The sequence below is a fragment of the Oncorhynchus mykiss genome, chromosome 17 (assembly GCF_057628025.1).
Source record: "Oncorhynchus mykiss isolate SJ-2025 chromosome 17, ASM5762802v1, whole genome shotgun sequence".
Taxonomy (NCBI): domain Eukaryota; kingdom Metazoa; phylum Chordata; class Actinopteri; order Salmoniformes; family Salmonidae; genus Oncorhynchus; species Oncorhynchus mykiss.
In genome coordinates this window covers 54,071,637-54,090,981 of record NC_143038.1, presented here as the reverse complement: position 1 = coordinate 54,090,981, position 19,345 = coordinate 54,071,637, and the positions used below count along the sequence as shown (strand labels likewise).

Genomic DNA, 19,345 nt, shown 5'->3' with positions numbered 1-19,345 from the left:
ACACCAATTTACTTTGATCAACAGTAAAATTATATAATTATGATTGGTTGGTTAATATTACAGCTTGTATGCCCTTTTAAAAAGGAGTTCACGTAACAGAAAAAGCTTCATAATTTGGGGTGAAAAATGCTCCCTGGGGAGCTTGCACACTCCTTTCCTGAAGAGGCTTTTTTAGGTTCCAGTTCTCTAGAGACCCCTGTTACAACAGCTGTGCAGTGTCATAGGGCTAACCAAAAGGGCACCCCTCTATTTATATCCAATCAAGAGTTGGTAGCTAATACCAGATTTGTTCACGTGTTAAATAGACCTTTAGTCTTGTTGAAACGATCATAGCTTGTGGGCTGGGATGGTCTAGTGGTTAGGGCTGCAGCCTTCACTGTACAGTCCTGCCCAACGTCCACCAGAGGATTATGCAGATTTATTCTGCCAGATGTCTAGCCCGCATTTTCCATACTTGACCCACGTGCTTTGCTTTCAACTATTAAAAACTATCTAGGTCGAGTCTGTGTGTACATCCGTTGAATGCATGCCGTACACAGAATGCACAGCAGCCTAGTGCGGCACCCCCAACGAGGCGTTACGGGCCTCGCCACTGAAATTGAATGACTTCCGCTGGAACACAAAGTTTAATGCATCTGGTGGACACGAGGCATTACACCGTGTTGGCGTAGGTTTGAATCCGGCCCACTACTGCACCATTCCTAATAATAAATAACTAGTCAGGTAATTACTGTACATGATTTACCAGTTTTCACATCTTGGAAACCTTAAGGAACAAACATCAGTAAACTGGTGAAATACTTGGTTGGTGTTATTTAAGATCAATATCATAGGGCAGAAGAAAATACTAAATCATTTTCAGTCAAGAACATTTTAGTCAAGAGCATATTTATTTTTTGTCATACAATATACATTTAGTAAAACTCAAAAACAAACTAATGCTGTCACTTTTAATGAACTTAAAGCAGACCACACTTTTCTGAAGTTATTTACACAATAACAATAATATACCATTAGTATCAATCTTCATGTACAGTAACAATATAATTTATATAGAAAAAGAGGTAGGGTCAACTGCTTCTTGCCCAATTAATCAGAACACAAATTATTTTTGCTTCAAATAATATGGGTCTGAAAAGGGTTAAAAGCTCTAAACCTCAGCATTGGTCTTAATTAACCTGGGGCTCCACCAGACTGAAGAGCAGTCTGGGACAGCACCAGTCACGCAGACCAGCATTTCATGTACATCACAATTAAAGGCATCCGAAGCAAATCGATTCTCAAAAGAAAGTACTTCATTTCAAGCTGAATTTGTACAGAGAATGGGGATTCAAATGGAAAGGAAAATCAAAACCCAGATGACTGATTCGAATGGCAATGGTTCCAAAGGCAGGAGAAGAAAAGTACGAGGTCAGACAAGTCTGGAGCCCATACATTTCAATAGTCTTTGATGTAGTCTTAGGAAGCTTATGGTCAATATAAATAGTATAACACACTGTTATATCAATCAATTAGAACAAAAACCCCCATCACGTTTCTCTTACAGAATCCCAATTTGAGACCCACGTGCATAACTACATTTGCATGTATACAACACATGCACATCAGTCCTAGTGACAACACACTAAAGTCGGAGTTAAAAATTAAGATGTCAAGTTAGGATTCTGCAAAGTGCAGCATCGCTATCATGGCAAAAAAATGTCAAACAGAATCAGTTAATGTACTACAAAAATTCTGCTTAACAGACTAAAAACAAGGATCAGTCGATTCTAAAACCAACTCTACCTCTAGTGAAATAGAACAGTAATATCAGCTCTTCAAAGCCTGCTATAGAGCTTAATCAGATGAATCCTTCCACTCAACAGGTGTTGCCATGAAATGCCCGATATCATATGCTGCCTGATTACACAAATAGTGATGCATATTATGTGCTCTTCAGACAAACATAGCAGTACAACAAAGACTCATGGTCTAAACCATGAGACAGCAGGTCAGTCATTGGTCCAATGGGCTGAAGTGTTGAAGAAGGAATAACATTTAGGTTGATGATCAGTAGTCCATTATGTGACTCTAGTGTGCTGAAGATTACTGCATCCCCCAAAAAATAAAATTTGCTTATGGTGCAGCTTCAATAACACCATTCTTATGTTCGCTGACAATCAGAGCACTCCTCTAATGGTGAACTGTAGTAGGCCATCTGGCAATGAGTAAACCCAGTTCATTATACGTTATGCCTCCAGTTTTCGGACAGTTAGTGCATTGCTTTACAGGTGGGTGTGTTGGTTGCTTAATGCACCCCATTCATTATGTGTTTCTGGTGTAGCTCCAGGCTCTTGGGCTCGTCCTGGTTGTGTTGGGAAGGGGCCATATAGTCTTCTAGGAGCCGAGCATTCTTCCGGATCTCCTCCAGAGTGTACTCCTGCACGATGGAGCCATTCTCAAACACAATCACCAGCATGTCCTGAGAAAGACACACCAGAGAGTCAGTGAAACATGAGACTACGAAAGAGACGTGTGTTATACAATGTAGACTTAAACAACTGTTGACACAGTAATCACACAGAGGTGAGCATGTGTGCTCTATTCCTCCCAAGTGAAACATCTTCCCCTATTTAAGGCCTCACCTCCTCTGGCTTGCCCACCCCTCGCTCCACAGTCTCAATGAAGTCATCAGAGTTTCTCCTAAGTGACAGAAGACCTCTCTTTGACCCCTTGGACGGGTCGGTCACAGGCTGCTTGTACACATCCATCTAGACAAAACAAACACACCAGATGGAAACATGTTAAAAATCACCTTTGTTCAAACTCTTTTGAACGCTTAAATTCTTTGATTTGTGTGAGTTTGTAAACACAGAAAATCAGTTGTTGTGACTGAGCTCATTCTCAAAAAAAGACTGATTCCCAGGATAGGTTTCCTTTCAGCATTCCACAATAACTACAAAGGAGTGATTGAGGTATGAGGAGGTATTCCATATTAGATCAAATGAAAGGTTTAGTGGATAAAAATGGCTGCTTTTCATCTTCATTCAAGCACTTAGTGACTTCAGTGTTCACACCCCTTGACCTTTTCCACATTTTGTTGTGTTACAGCCCGAAATTAAAATGGAATAAATTGAGATTTTGCATCACTGACACAATACCACAATGTCAAATTAGAAATATGATTTTAGAAATGTTTACAAAATAATAAAACCTGAAATGTCTTGAGTCAATAAATAGTTCAACCCTGTTGTTATGACAAGCCTATAGTTCAGGAGTAAAAAAATGTGCTTAACAAGTCACATAAGTTGCAAGGACTCAATAAGTGTTAAACATGATTTTTCAAAATGACTACCTCATCTCTGTACCCCACACATACAACTATCTGTAAGGTCTATTAGTAGAGCAGTGAATTTTAAACACAGATTCAACCGCAAAAGGTTCAGTGGCGTGTATCCATGGATGCCGAGGGAAGCCAGGCTTATTTGACTGACTTTTTTCTCTCATCATTTTCAGTCAATTCAGAAGTAGCTGAATCGCACCGGAGAAATTCAGAGCGAGGGAAACAGTGCCCTTCTGTCTCAGTATGTGTAGCCCATGTATCTGATGCTGTCTGGACCAAAAGAGTATGACATGTTGTGGCCGTAGCACTTGGCCTCCATTGATAAAACAATTAAAATATTTAGCATTGAGCTCAACTGTGGGTTGACCTGGTGCAGCGTTCAACTAGTCTACAAGTAGGAGGAGTAAAAAAAAAACATGTTTAGCTCGCAACACACAATATTTAGCAACATTGTTTGGCCTAAATTGTTTTTTCTATCTTGCAGTTAGTTTTCAGTGTATTAAACTAAGCAAGCCTTGTTAATTTGACGATTTTTAAATGTTTAAGTTGGAATGGTGCCGAAATAGAGGAGGCAGTGCTCCTGTGGTCTTTGGGCTGACCTGAGGTAACGCCGTGGTTCTAAAATCAGTAGTTGTTTAGTAAACTGTCAAAAACATTAACTTACTTGACCATGTTGCAGGTCATATAAGCGTTTGTTACATGTAATATTTGCTTTGTGGACAGATGTTGCTCTCTGGTTTTGTGATTAAAACACCAGTATGTGTCGGTGAATTTATATTGCCACTGTCTGGCCACTTTTTTTGTTGTCACGGCCTTATTGTATATATCACAGTGGAATATGAACAAATGGGTTTATAGAGCAAAAAAAATCCATTTTCACAGCATAGGTTGTAATATGAATGTTTTACTGGTTTCACTGTGATTTTACCCAGGCACTGCTACTGGGGAGGTTATCCAAAGCAGGGTACTTACTGGTAGATGGGTAAAAAATAAAAAACACAGACCATATCCCTTTGAGCATGGTGAAGTTTTTAATTACACTTTGGATGGTGTATCTAATAGATGGGTTAACTAACAACGTCACTAAAACGATGTGCACGCTTCCATGGGGCAGAGGTCAGCGTGTTGTGATTCTGGATGGCCATTTAGCTAGCAAGAAAGACAAGAAACCGCCATGTGGGGAATCATAAGTGGCTTGTTTCAGCTCGTTCCACCTTGTTCATGATACCATGTCTTGTTTTGACTGATTTCATACCAGTGCTAATATGGCTAAACATTTGCTAGCTAGTTTATCAACAACTGTAATGATGTATTTGAGAGACAAGTACTCATTGTGCAATTAGACTGCTGAACAATTAGTAAAATAGCCACCGGACAATTTACGTAGACCCCCCTTTTGTACAATGCTGCAACTACTCACTGTTTATTATCTATGCATAGTCACTTCACCCCCACCTACGTGTACAAATGACCTCAACTAACCTGTACCCCCGCACACTGACTCAGTACCGGTGCCCCCTGTATATAGCTCGTTAGTGTTACTTTTTATTATTACTTTTTATTTTAGTCTACTTGAACTGCACTGTTGGTTAAGGGCTTGTAAATAAGCATTTCGTGGTAAAGTCTAAACAACTTTGTATTCGGCGCATGTGACAAAAAGTTTGATTTGACCTATACACCCAGTCACTACACAGATAAAGACGTCCTTCTTAACTCAATTGTTGGAGAGGAAGGAAACCGCTCCCGGATTTAACATCGAGGCCAATGGTGACTTTAAAACAGTTCCAGCATTTAAAACTGAGGATGGCTCAACAACATGACAGAATGAAAAGAAGGAAGCATGCACATGTTATTGGTAAGCTTGTCATCGGCAAGACTAAGGAGTTTTTTTTTAGGATACAAATAAAACAGTGCTAAACACAGGCAAAATCCTAGAGGAAAACCTGGTTCAGTCTGCTTTCCAACAGACATTGGGAGACAAATTCACCTTTCAGCAGGACAATAACCTAAAACACAAGGCCAAATATACACTATAGTTGCTTACCAAGATGACATTCCTGAGTGGCCTAGTTACAGTTTTGACTTAAATTGGCTTTAAAACTGTAAGGCAAGACTTGAAAATGTCTGTCTAGCAATGATCAACAACAAACTTGACAGAGCTTGAAGAGTAATGTGAAAATTCAGGCTGTAACAACAAAATGTAGAATAAGTCAAGGGGTATGAATACGTTCTGAAGGCACTGTATGAAAGTAAATAAGTGAGTAACGTACCCCCTTCCCATTGATCTCCACATAGCTGCATTTGAAGGCACAGTTGAGCGTGTCTCTGTTGAGCTTCTGAAGGAGGGCGCTCCCACAGCCAAAGAACACGTTCTCAGCACTCCAGCCTTCGTCACTCAACTTCTCCAGGATCTACAGGCAGAGATGGCAGTTAAACAATGTGGTACATGCAATAAGGGTATATCCAGAGGGGTGTTCGTGGGCGGTGTGTGTAAATTATTTTCTTACCTCATCCACTGAGTTGAGATCAATGCCGTCGCCCTGGATGATACGCAGGTAAGATGGCAGCACCTTGAAGCCTTGAGAGTTCAGGGAGCAACCAAAGCACTCCTCCAAAATCTTTATCACCTGGGGAGGGAATAGGTAGTCAAGTACTGCATCCAAACTTTGAAACTTGAATCGAAGAGACAATAATAGGCAACTGAAACCCCCACACAGACAAGTGACATTTCGAAGGGAATCAATAAGAGCTAAGTGTATAGAGCACACCAAGTATGTAGGTCCCAAGGGTGACACTATGGAACCTGAAATCCAATCTGAACAAGAACGCAAGTTTGTTTTAGAAACAATAAAACATAAAAGAACAGCCAAGAGCAACTTAAAACTGCTCTTTTCAAAAAACATTCCTTGCAGTAGACCCATTGTCAAGAGAAGTAGACTTTGGATGAACTTGGATGGAAACTGGAAATTAACTAGTAGAAGTCAGAAGTTTACATACACTTAGGTTGGAGTCATTAAAACTAGTTTTTCAACCATTCAACAAATTTCTTGTCCTAACCGACAGTTTAACATCTACTTTGTGCATGACACACGTCATTTTTCAAACAGATTATTTCACTGTATCACAATTCCATTGGGTCAGAAGTTAACATACACGAAGTTGACTGCATTTAAATAGCTTGGAAAATTCCAGGCAATTATGTCATGGCTTTAGAAGCTTCGGATAGGCTAATTGACATAATTTGTGTCAATTGGAGGTCTACCTGAGGATGTATTTTAAAGCCTACCTTCAAACTCAGTGCCTCTTTGCTTGACATCATGGGAAAATCAAAAGAAATCAGCCAAGACTTCAGAAAAAAAAATTGTAGACCTCCACAAGTCTGGTTCATCCTTGGGAGCAATTTCCAAATGCCTGAAGGTACCACGTTCATCTGTACAAACAATGGTACGCAAGTATAAACACCATGTGACCACGCAGCCGTCATACCGTCTCCTAGAGATGAACGTACTTGGTACTTGGTGGCAGCATCATGTTATGGGGGTGCTTTGCTGCAGGAGGGACTGGCACACTTCACAAAATAGATGGCATCATGAGGGAGGAAAATTATGTGGATATATTGAAGCAACATCAAGACATCAGTCAGGATGTTAAAGCTTGGAACCCATGTTCCACTTTCTCAGGTAAATCACTTCCAGTGAACAAACGTTACGTGATTTCTTTCAGGCACTTTGTTGAACAATGCAAAAGATGAATCTTAGTAGATGGGTCTTCCAAATGGACAAAATTGTGGCATAATGGCATAAGGACAACAAAGTCAAGGTATTGGAGTGGCCATCATAAAGCTCTGACCTCAATCCTATAGAAAAGTGTGGGCAGAACTGAAAAAGCGTATGCGAGCAAGGAGGCCTACAAACCTGACTCAGTTACACCATCTCAGTCGGGAGGAATGGGCCAAAATTACCCCAACTTATTGTGGGAAGCGTGTGGAAGGCTACCTGAAACATTTGACCCAAGTTAAACAATTTAAAGGCAATGCTACCAAATACCAATTGAGTGTATGTAAACTTCTGACTCACTGGGAATGTGATGAAAGAAATAAAAGCTGAAATAAATCATTCTTTCAACTATTATTTTGACATTTCACATTTTTAAAATAAAGTGGTGATCGTAACTGACCTAAGACAGTGAGTTTTTACTAGGATTAAATGCCAGGAATTGTGAAAAACTGAGTTTAAATGTATTTGGCTAAGGTGTACGTAAACTTCCGGCTTCAGCTGTATGTACCGTGTGTATGGCCAACCAGACCCACACCACAACCCAGACCTGTGACACTTGTAGCGAGATCATACTTGACTATGAGGGATCCCAAAAGGAAGGTAGGTGTGTGTTCCCCCACCTCGATGAGGGTCTCTGCGGGGTCTCCCGAGTCAGGCCGGATGATCAAGCAGGAGTCTTCGCTCCGCTCTATCACGCGCTCCTTCAGCTTGTCCCCCCAGATGTGTCTACAAGCCTTGAAGATGTCGTAGCTGTCACTGACCACTGACACCGGCCCTGTCGGGAACTGCTCCAGCATGCTCTCGAAGGCCTCCTTCTCCCTGCTCCGCCCCCACGAGATGATCGTACTACAGGGAGAAGATGAAATTGGTTTTAAGAAACAGATTTTCAGTCTGCTGGACTGAAAACCTCTTATCCCTACACCTAGGGCTCCATGTTTGCTGTACAAGTCAAAAACCACAAAGCAAAATGTGTGATGCTACATGTGAAAGGGAATATGTGAGTGAGTGTGTGTGTATGTGAGCATGAGTCTTACCTATGCTCTGCTGCAGGCATAGAGAAGCCTGCCATGGGGCAGCCGTAGTATCGCTGGGCCATCAGTAGCCCTGCTACTGTGTCTGTACTGCAGAAATTCACCAGGTGGGCCGCCCCACCTAATGCCGCAGACTGATAGGGATAAAGAAGGAGGGAAAATCATCAGTTTCAAATTGTCACACAGTCAGAAGTGTGCAATTGAAAGAAAAAGTCTGCTCCAAATCCCCAGCCCCTTTCCCGTTACCTAAGCATCATCCTTGAGAACAGCATTTTGACCAGTTTCTGTTCATTCTGGTTATAGTCACAGTAATGCTCCAGAACATGCTCCATACATAGTCAGCAATAATCTGCTACAATAAATATCTTCATAGTGGGAGGGACATCTCAAACTATACTGAACAGAAATATAAACACCTATGCCCACCCATGTCTGCGCCTCTGCCCAGTCATGCAAAATCCATCGATTAGGGCCTAATTAATTTATTTCCATTAATTTATTTCCAGTTCCCTTATGTGAACTGTAACTCAGTAAAATCATTGAAGTATAGTTTGATAGTTTGAGATGTCCCTCCCACTATGAAGATATTTCTTGTAGCAGATTATTGCTGACTATGTTCATTAGTATTCAAAGGAGAGACAGAGTCTTTAGGCCTCGCTGGAGTATTACTGTGACTATAACCAGAATGAACAGAAACTGGTCGAAATGCTGTAAATGGAACTACACTGAACAAAAATATAAATGCAACATGTAAAGTGTTGGTCCCATGTTTCATGAGCGGAAAAAAAAAAGATAGCTGAAATTTCCCATATGCATTTCTCGTTTGCCAATATAATCCATCCACCTGACAGGTGTGACATATCAAGAAGCTGATTAAACAGCATGATCATTACACAGGTGCACTTTGTGCAGAGGACAATAAAAGGCCACTAAAATGTACAGTTGTCTCACAACACAATGCCGCAAATGTCTCAAGTTGAGGGAGCGGGCAATTGGCATGCTGACTGCATTTCCAGAGAGTTGCATGTTAATTTCTCTACCGTAAGCTGTCTCCAACATCGTTTTAGAGAACTTTGCAGTATGTCCAACCACCCTCACAACCGTATACCACGGGTATGGGCAGGCATAAACTACAAACAACGAACACAATTACGATTTAGGGATGGCAATTTGAATGCACAAAGATACCATGACGAGATCCTGAGGCCCATTGTCATGTGAATCATCCACCGCCATCACCTCGTGTTTCAGCATGAAAATGCATGGCCATGTCGCAAGGATCTGTACACAATTACTGGAAGCTGAACATGTCCCAGTTCTTCCACTCTCCAGACATGTCACCCATTGAGCATGTTTGGGATGCTCTGGATCGACGTGTACAACTGCGTGTTACAGTTCCTGCCAATATCCAACAACTTAGCACAGCTATTGAAGTGTGGGACAACATTCCACAGGCCACAATCAACGAAGAAAAGGAGATGTGACGCACTACATGAGGCAAATGGTGGTCACCCCAGATACTGACTGGTTTTCTGATCCACATTCCTACCTTTTTTTAAAGGTATCGGTGACAAACAGATAAATATCTGTATTCCCAGTCATGTGAAATCCATAGATTAGGGCCTAATTAATGATTTCCTTATAAGAACTGTAACATTTTTTAAATTGTTGCATTTATATATATTATTTCATTGTGTATGCATATTTTAATGCTAGACTGTTGCTCTTCATCAAATCTATTTTAGAAAGCCTTTTTTGTTTTACATCAGAAATTGTCAAAGTGCTTTACAGATTCCCAGCCCCAAACTCCCAAGAAGGCAGAAACCTAGAAAGAAACCAGGCTCAGAGGTGTGACCAGTCCTCTTCTGGCTGGGCTTGCTTACCTCCTGCGAGGAGACCCCTCTGTAGCCAAAGTCATGCAGTTTGAAGTCCAGGCCCTCCAGACTGCCTGATGTGGCCTTCAGGTGCTTGGCCAGGATCTTCTTAAACTCCCGGGAGATGGTCGCCACACTAATGGGATACCACATCTGGACCAGCATGGTCTGTGAGAGAAAAAGAGAAACACAGACAGAGATCGCTAAAACACCATTTGATTTGAGAAGAAGTTGATTTTGTTCAGAGACGACTTCTAAAACCATGACAATGGGACGTGGCTGTGCCATTGGTGCTGGAAAGGAAGTAGAAATGGGTGGGGGCTGGATAGCAAAAGCTGTGGCTGGTGTTGGGCTCAGTGCCGGCAGGCTAAGCTATCCCCTGAACAGAAAAAAGGCCAGAGTGACTGGGTGGAATCATCCTTATTGACCTGATTAGGGGAATTTCAATGGTTTCTTTGACCTCATGACAGTGTCCCCAACAAAACAGAGATTTTTTAAAAAAAATAGATAAATAACAAGGAATAAAGTTCAGATTTAATGTCAAATGCACAAGTACAGTGGAATGCCTTTCTTGCAAACTCAAAACACCACAATGCAATACAAGAATAAAATAAAAACACGAGAAATAAGAAATATGAAGAACACAAAAAGTAAGTAACTTTAAGCATACTATATACAGGGTCAGTTTCAATACCATATATGCAGGGACACTGGAGTGATGGAGTTAGAAATGTATAGGGGTAAGGTGACTAGGCATCAGGATATATGATAAACAGTGTAGCAGCAGCTTGTATGTGAGGGGGTGTGTGTGAGTGTAGTCAGTGCATGTTACAGTATGTGTGAGTGATTAGATGGAGTAAGAATGTGTGTAGGGTCGTATGAGTGTGAATAGACCAAAACAATCAATGAGGATACAAGGTTAACTCAGATAGTCCGTGTAGCTATTTAAAATCAGTCATATTGCTTGGGTGATAGAAGCTGTTCAAGAGCCAGTTGGTGACAAACTTGATGCACCGGTACTGCTTGTAGTGCGGAAGCAGAGAGAATAGTCTATGGCTTGGGTGGTTGGAGTCTTGAATGATTCTCCAGGCCTTCCTACCACACACCTGATATATAAACTCAGCAAAAAAAGAAAAGTCCCTTTTTCAGGACCCTGTCTTTCAAAGATTATTCGTAAAAATCCCCAAAACTTCAGATCTTCATTGTAAATGTTTTTTCATTCAATTATTTTATGGTTCATAAACAATTAATGAACATGTACCTGTGCAACAGTCGTTAAGACACTAACAGCTTACAGACGGTAGGCAATTAAGGTCACGGTTATGAAAACTTAGGACACTAAAGAGGCCTTCCTACTGACTCTGAAAAACACCAAAAAGAAAGATGCCCAGGGTCCCTGCTCATCTGCGTGAACGTGCCTTAGGCATGCTGCAAGGAGGCATGAGGACTGCAGATGTGGCCAGGGAAATAAATTGCAGTGTCTGTACTGTGAGACGCTTAAGACAGCGCTACAGGGAGACAGGACAGCTGATCTGGAGATGTCAGAGTGAACATGTACCGAACTTTGATGATCGGAGGGCCTCTGCCTAATATTTCCAGCCTCCTGAGGGGGAAGAAGCATTGTTTTGCCTTCTTCACAACTGGGTTGGGGTGTGTAGACAATGATAATTCCTTAATAATGTGGACATAGGAACTTGAAGATCTCGACCCGCTCCACTACAGCCCCGTTGATGTGGATGGGTGTGTACTTTGCCCTTCGTTTCCTGTAGTCCACTATCAGCGGCCCGTCAGGAATTCCAGGATCCAGTTGCAGAAGGACGTGTCAGTCCCAGGGTCCTGCGCTTAGTGGAGGGCACCATGGTATTGAACGCTAAGCTATAGCCAATGGACAGCATTCTCACGTAAGTGTCCTCTTGTCCAGGTGGGAGAGGGCAGTGTGGAGTGCAACAAAGATTGGATCATCTGCGTGTCTGTTGAGAGCAGGGACAAACCCTGGACTACTGCCCAACATTGTCACAGCTCTGTTCTGTCTGACCAGTATCTGATACAATCCACCTGGTGAGTTGTGCACACACACACGGTTTAAGAAACGTATGCTGTATTAGAGAAAGGAAGTACAACAAAATGACAATGAAAGGGATACTAAGGGGGAAATGAAGAGAATTACCTCAATATAGTTGGTGAGCCAGAAGAAATCTGGGTCTGTGTTTTCCACTGTGAAGAGGACGTTTCCTCTGGGAATGATCTTCCCCTCGGGAACCGCTTTGATTCGAATTGGGAGACGGCCATCATACTTCTGATGAAACAGCATCAAAATCTACAATCAACCTCGGTGTGTGTCTGTCCATATGAACATCTTACAGCAAGCAGCCTAACAGTTGAGACTGCATCAGTAAAATAGACTTAATTGAAAAGCTAAAATGAGTGTGTCTAGTCTTTGATTGAGACATCCCACTTACCTCCAGCACTTTCCTCCAGCCTTCCTCATCAAACACAGTCTGTCTAAAGTGCATCTGGTAAAAGACTTTGGCTTCCTGAATCTTCTCCTCAGTGATGACTCGTCCTGATTAGGGGAGACAATGGGGAAAAAGTCATTCATGAATCAAAATTAACACACACAGACAGAAACAAACAAACCAAACACTCACTAGCCCATATTTGTCAGGCAACATTTGAACTATCAGTGTAAAAGTAGATCTGTCCCACCCCCACTTACTGCAATTCCCTTTCATTCAGTCAAAATTGAGTGTCAGTGGGTGATCAAGTGCCACAGAAACACAGTCAGTGGTGGAGAATGGTTGACTAGTATGGCTGGACGAGACTCTCTGATTGGATAGAGGAGTGAAACCCTAGCCTGGAGGAGGACCTCCGCAGTCAGAAACAAACCCCTCAGTGGTCCTCTCAGGGGTGATAGGTCACTGTTCACACATTCCACACATGACTGCATATGGGACCAGATACAAACACTGCCGACTGCCATGTCTGGAGACCCTAAAATTAGATGAGTTGAAGTTGGTCCTTTTTATTTATTTTTAAACATACTTTATCTAGGCTGTCATAGTTGCATGGATGTGGCCATTTGATTGAATTTGCAAATGTTCCATTGAGTGTATGAAATCTTCTGTAATCTGTGGTTTGTTTTGGAAGTTTTTCAATAACCTTCACCAAGTGACTTAGTGGGTCATACATGCACATCATGTGACAAAGGACAATACAGGTGGTAAATAGAACATATGACTGCGACGTACCACGGAGTCACATCACAGTGTGTGGGCTGAGGTGACCTCTAAACACTGACTAGCCTAGAACAGACTACAATGAGAAGGAAGAAACTCAAGAATGGAACTCTAAAAGAATGGAGATGAAAGAAGCAAGTGGAATTTCCTTACAAGGCTATAGTCCAGACTAGAGGTCGACCGATTAATCAGAATGGCCGATTAATTAGGGCCGATTTCAAGTTTTCATAACAAATCTGTAATCAGCATTTTTGGACAACGATTATGGCCGATTACATTGCACTCCATGAGGAGACTGCGTGGCAGGCTGACTACCTGTTATGCGAGTGCAGCAAGGAGCCACGGTAAGGTGCTAGCTAGCATTAAACTTATCTTAACAATCACTAGTTAACTACACATGGTTGATGATATTACTAGTTTATCTAGCTTGTCCTGCGTTGCATATAATCAATGTGGTGCCTGTTAATTTATCATTGAATCACAGCCTATTTCGCCAAACGGGTGATGTAACAAGCACATTCGCGAAAAAAAGCACTGTTGTTGCGCCAATGTGTACCTAAACATCAACACCTTTCTTAAAATCAATACACAAGTATATATTTTTAAACCTGCATATTTAGTCAATATTGCCTGCTAACATGGATTTCTTTAAACTAGGGAAATTGTGTCACTTTTCTTGCGTTGTGTGCAACAGAGTTAGGGTATATGCAGCAGTTTGGGCCGCCTGGCTCGTTGCAAACTGTGTGAAGACCATTTCTAACAAAGACAGCCAACTTCGCCAAACGGGGGATGATTTAACAAAAGCACAATCGTTGCACGAATGAACATAACCATAAACATCAATGCCTTTCTTAAAACCAACAGAGGTATATATTTTTTAAACCTGCACATTTAGTTAAAATAAATTAATGTTAGTAGGCAATATTAAACTAGGGAAATTGTGTCACTTCTCTTGCATTCATTGCACACAGAGTCAGGATATATGCAACAGTTTGGGCCGCCTCCTCATTGCGAACTAATTTGCCAGAATTTTACATAATTATGACATAACACTGAAGGTTGTGCAATGTAACAGCAATATAACTGTAACAGCAAGACTTATGGATTCCACCCGTTAGATATAATACGTAACGGTTCCGTATTTCACTGAAAGAATAAACGTTTTGTTTTCGAAATTAGAGTTTCTGGATTTGACCATATTAATGACCTAAGGCTCGTATTTGTGTGTTATTTATTATATTATAATTAAGTCTATGATTTGATAGAGCAATCTGACTGAGCGATGGTAGGCAGCAGCAGGCTCGTAAGAATTCATTCAAACAGACCTTTCCTGCGTTTGCCAGCAGCTCTTCGCAATGCTTCAAGCATTGCACTGTTTGTGACTTCAAGCCTATCAACTCCCAAGATTAGGCTGGCAATACTAAAGTACCTATTAGAACATCCAATAATCAAAAGGTATATGAAATACAAATGGTATAGAGAGAAATAGTCCTATAATAACTCCAACCTAAAACTTCTTATGTGGGAATATTGAAGACTCATGTTTAAAGGAACATTAGCTTTTTCACATGGCACATATTGCACTTTTACTTTCTTCTCCAACACTTTTGTTTTTGCATTATTTAAACCAAATTGAACATGTTTCATTATTTATTTGAGACTAAATTGATTTTATTGATGTATTATATTAAGTTAAAATAAGTGTTCGTTGTTCATTCAGTATTGTTGTAATTGCCATTATTACAAATATATATATAAAAATCTGCTTTTTTTGGTCCTCCAATAAATCGGTATTGGCGTTGAAATATCATAAAATCGGTCAATCTCTCGTACAGGCAAAATGGACATACCTGAAAGATACTTCTTCAGGAGGTACTGAAGGCCAAAAAACACAATCTCACTGAACTGGGTGCCCCCCCTTTTGCGGCGGCACTCAAAGTAGGAGTAGACCTTGCTGACATTGGGAGGGTACTGCTTGTAGTGTGTGATCTGTGGAAGAGGAGAATTTCAGTTAAAATAGGCTACAACAAAGGAAACCTAAGGGAGTCAAGGGAAAAGACAAACTAACTGGAATCAGGAGGTCATGCTATTAACGACATAATAAGCCAGGTCAGTGAAGAGATGAGGTGTAGGCCCATGATGAGAAAAGTAAATTTCATATTCCTACGAGAGCTTAGTCCTGCAAAATTAGATCACAAACAGTGACTAATGTCAAAGCTGTTTGTTTCAGAGATTAAGAATGCACCTTAATACACCGGAAGATGTTCTAAGCACTTCTCTTATACATTTAGAGAATAACCTGTTTTGTATCGTATACATCATTCCAACTGATTAGTGCACATAAAAACAGCATTATTTCTGAGTTTTATTTTCAAAGGGTTCACCCCAAATGTGCCAAGAGGTAAAGTGGAGCGAATGCAAAAAAAGCCCTTAAGTTAGGCTAAGTGAAGAGCTTAGTGTGCAACGTGATGCTTTGTACAGTACCACGTCTCTCTCTGCCAAACATGAGCTCCAGTGGGTGGGGGTGCTCTCCTCATTCCAGTTCAAAACACAGGTTGGCCTTTGTGAGCCCAGGGTCAGAAATTCAATAATTGAGAGCAACTACCCTTCACTTGGAAATGTACAATTTGCGCAAAGAGGCAGGGGTGAGCAATATTAGCGCCATCTTTTTCCAAGCTGCCCTTTCTCCCTTTACCACACTTTCTCTCCCTCTACTTCTCACTCACCCTATCTCTCAGAATCTCCTTTCGCCTTGATGCTGATCTTGAAGTCATAAGGTTTTGGCTCATGATCTTAGCAATAACAAATCAGATGTTTTGCAAACATTCCAGCTGAGGCTGTAGTGAGTGCCAGTGCATCAGATGTTATTACATGTCACATGACTGGAATTCTGGGAGTGTCAGGTCTGGAGGAATGGGAGTCATCACAACCAGGGACAAATAGAGAAAAAAAACTTGAGATGCCCATATGTTGCGCTGTTGCCTTCATCTTCCCATAATGGGTGAGATGGTGTTTAGGAAAGGTTAACAGGTGATGTTAAGTCAATCTGGGCCCTCAATGTTCACACAAAAGAAGGACCACAAAGTCAACCAAAAGTAAGCGAAAGCATAAACATGATTATGCAACAACAGAGAGAGCTATTGATGGGAGAGGACAGCAAGAGGATGGCTAACCAGGATTTTATGCTGTTATGGAAGGTTGTTGTATATGTAACCATTGTTCAGATTTGGGGGATATCCATAAAGATATTTAGCGTATAATTTCACCTCGACAGTCTCATGATGCACAGATACAGGATTCTCAGAAGGGATTGTACAAGGGCTATGCCTACACACAGTAAGATCATCCCCTTGACCACATCTAATCAATAAATATAAATGTGTGACTACTGACTACCTTTCCAGGTGCTGTACTGAAGGATGGAACACAGGCAATATGCCAGATAGGTATACATAAACCTAATAAGGATTTCAGAGGAACACAAAACACATACCATTCATATGCATACCTTGTGACTTTGTCTGACTGGCATCACCATCCACCCAACTGTGGAACTTCACTTATGTAAGAGGGATAATTTCTATCATGAGCCTACGAATGACATAATGTAGGTATACATGCCATGACTAGGCAATGTGCGAAGCAAACCAGGCCCTGGAGACAACTGGGTTGTAACTGGAGAAAAAAAAGGGTGCCATGCACAGTGCTTGACTTTGGCAAGAGCTCACTGTAGCAGAGTACCGGAACTTTCGACTTTCAAATTTTCGACTGCTTGAGCTCCTGTTCCTTTTATAAAATATTAGCTCAAAGTATTATGGAACTCCTGCACCTAAATATAATACAGTACTGGAACCTACTTCAGGTTCAAACACTCATTCAGTATGCTACAGTTATTATGCCTATTGTCTTCCTCCATTCATTTGACAACATATCTACATTTGGTAGGAATTACAACACTGTGTTCTGATCAGTATGAAATCAATAAAGTAATAGGCTTACCTAGTGGCAAAGCCGTGACTGATCCTTAGGCTAGAGATTGAAATCAATGGTCTATAGCAGTGTTTCCCAAATCCAGTCCTTAAGTACCCCCTCAACAGCACACATTTTTGTTGTAGCCATGGACAGAAACATTGGATTCAACTTCTAATCAAATGTTATTTGTCACATGCTGCAGAATACAACAGGTGTAGGTAGACCTTACAGTGCAATGCTTACTTGCCAAGGGCTTGATTATTAGTTGACAAGTATAATCTGGTGTTCTTGTCAGTTGCCACAACAAAAATATGTACTGTCGGGGATACTCGAGGACAGGGAAACACTAGTCTGTAGCAGCGTCTCCCAAACTCGGTCCTCGGGATCCCAAGGAGTGCACGTTTTGGTTTTTGCCCCAACACTACTCAGCTGATTCAAATAATCAACGAATCATCAAGCTTTAATTCTTTGAATCAGCTGTGTAAAACTAGGACCACGTTTGGGAAACGTTGGTCTAAAGGATTAAGACTGACACTTTTACTGACTGATTAGTTGGGGGGGTCGCTACAAACTTGAAGTCATCACGCGGACCCTTGCCATTTGGTAGTGACATTTATTGAGTCGTGCTATTGCCCTCTGGTAAAGTTTGGCCGTGTGCACTCAGAGGTAGTTACCTAGCTAGGCTTGAGAAAGTTGAATACATACAAGTATGCCCCCCCAAAATCTATCATCTGTAGAGAATTAGTACCAAACTAGCTTTTAGCAAACGGGGCTAGTATTAAGTTAGGGCTAGCAAAACACTATATAAACTAGTTAGCATTTAACCTTTATTTAGCATTAGCTGTCAGATGTTGTTGATTCCACATAGGTAGCTAGCTAGCCAGGCTACGTTTTGACCTCTATTGGTAATGTATTTGTCAGGCGTCAAATTGCTAGGCTACTCAGTATGAGAGTTGTTAAAATTAGAAATAACGATTGAGGGCGGCACACCAGCCATAGTCTGAATAATTTTGCTAGTTACTTTGCATTATTTCGGTTTGGTTTATGTAGCTAGGTTCGTGGCATTTTCTGTATATAATGTAACGTTAGTTTCTTAATACTAGTTCTTGAAATAAGGTCCCTCTCGAGTGAATGTCTGCTTAGCCAGGCGCACTTCCACAACATTTCGTCAACCATTTCTGGGAAGGAAGAATATAACTGATGCAAATGCTAAAATGTTGCCAGCTTCAGCTTGCGACACGTATCGTATTGGTAACATGATAATACTACTGCTGAAAGTAAGTAACTTCTAGTTAGTGGCGATCATGACACTCACCTTGTATGAATCTGTCGCCAGTAAAATATTAAAATCCTGGGCTGCCATGGTTATGATTGAACGAGATGAATGCGACTGTGCTCTACTTCGTCGCTATTTATCAAAATCGAAAGCTGACAAAGGCGGAGATAGCAGCTACACAACCCTACTTTGTTATTCCTCTGTTACGTCTTTCTAGCAGTGAAACTGACCGCCCAGAGAAGGAGAATTCCGGGGTTGGGTTGAGGGGGCGGATTTGAAAACATGCATGTCAGAAAGCACGTAGTTAATGCTCCCCCTCTGATATTCTCACGCACGGAAGAGGCGTGGTCACTCTGTTTTACAAGTTTCATTTCAGCACTGTGCTGGTTATCACTTGCCTCAAAGTTTCACTTTCCCGGAAAGCATTGATTTAAGGGAATGGGGCTAAGTTTCAGATTTATAGGCCTAGTGCAGTGGTTTCCAACCTGGGGAACATGAGAAGACTCATGAGTCTATATGCTTACATGGTAAAATACATATGAGGGAATAGTTTTAACGGTACTCTGGTCAGAGCAAAATTCAGTTGGAGGTAAGGTAACCGAAAAAGGTTGGGAACGACTGGCCTAGTGAGTGGCTACCTTGTCAAAAGTTCTGATATTGCCACTAGTACAGATGGGATTGCAAATGTTCATTGCAAAACAAACCACTTTCCAAACGTGGAAAAGGCTATAAGGACATGCCTTATAGCCTGACCTCACTAATGCACTTGTGGCTGAATGGAAGCAAATCCCCGCAGCAATGTTCCAGTGGAAAGCCTTCCCAAAAGAGTTGAGGCTGTTATAAAAAGGGGGACAAACT

At 41.3% G+C, this 19,345-nt stretch overlaps 1 protein-coding gene across 3 annotated transcripts; it reads right to left on the bottom strand.

Annotated features, from left to right (window-relative positions):
- Window positions 1-871: 871 nt before the first annotated feature.
- nampt2 (nicotinamide phosphoribosyltransferase 2) lies at window positions 872-19,011 on the bottom strand. Of its 3 annotated transcripts, none has more exons than XR_016488025.1 (11): window positions 18,527-18,822; window positions 15,090-15,228; window positions 12,463-12,566; window positions 12,171-12,299; window positions 10,013-10,171; window positions 8,133-8,263; window positions 7,672-7,944; window positions 5,830-5,949; window positions 5,593-5,733; window positions 2,625-2,750; window positions 872-2,461 (listed from the first exon to the last, which is right to left on the bottom strand). XR_016488025.1 is itself a non-coding variant. In XM_021569602.3 (11 exons), the coding sequence occupies exons 1-11, from the start codon at window positions 18,572-18,574 to the stop codon at window positions 2,288-2,290; spliced, it is 1,497 nt and encodes a 498-aa protein (XP_021425277.3). In that variant the 5' UTR covers window positions 18,575-19,011; the 3' UTR covers window positions 872-2,287. The 3 variants fall into 3 exon arrangements, 2 of the variants coding, with proteins under 2 accessions (XP_021425277.3, XP_036806453.2); XM_021569602.3 differs by having other exon boundaries at window positions 7,719-7,944; window positions 18,527-19,011; XM_036950558.2 differs by lacking the exon at window positions 18,527-18,822 and adding an exon at window positions 17,239-17,356 and having other exon boundaries at window positions 7,719-7,944.
- Window positions 19,012-19,345: the final 334 nt, after the last annotated feature.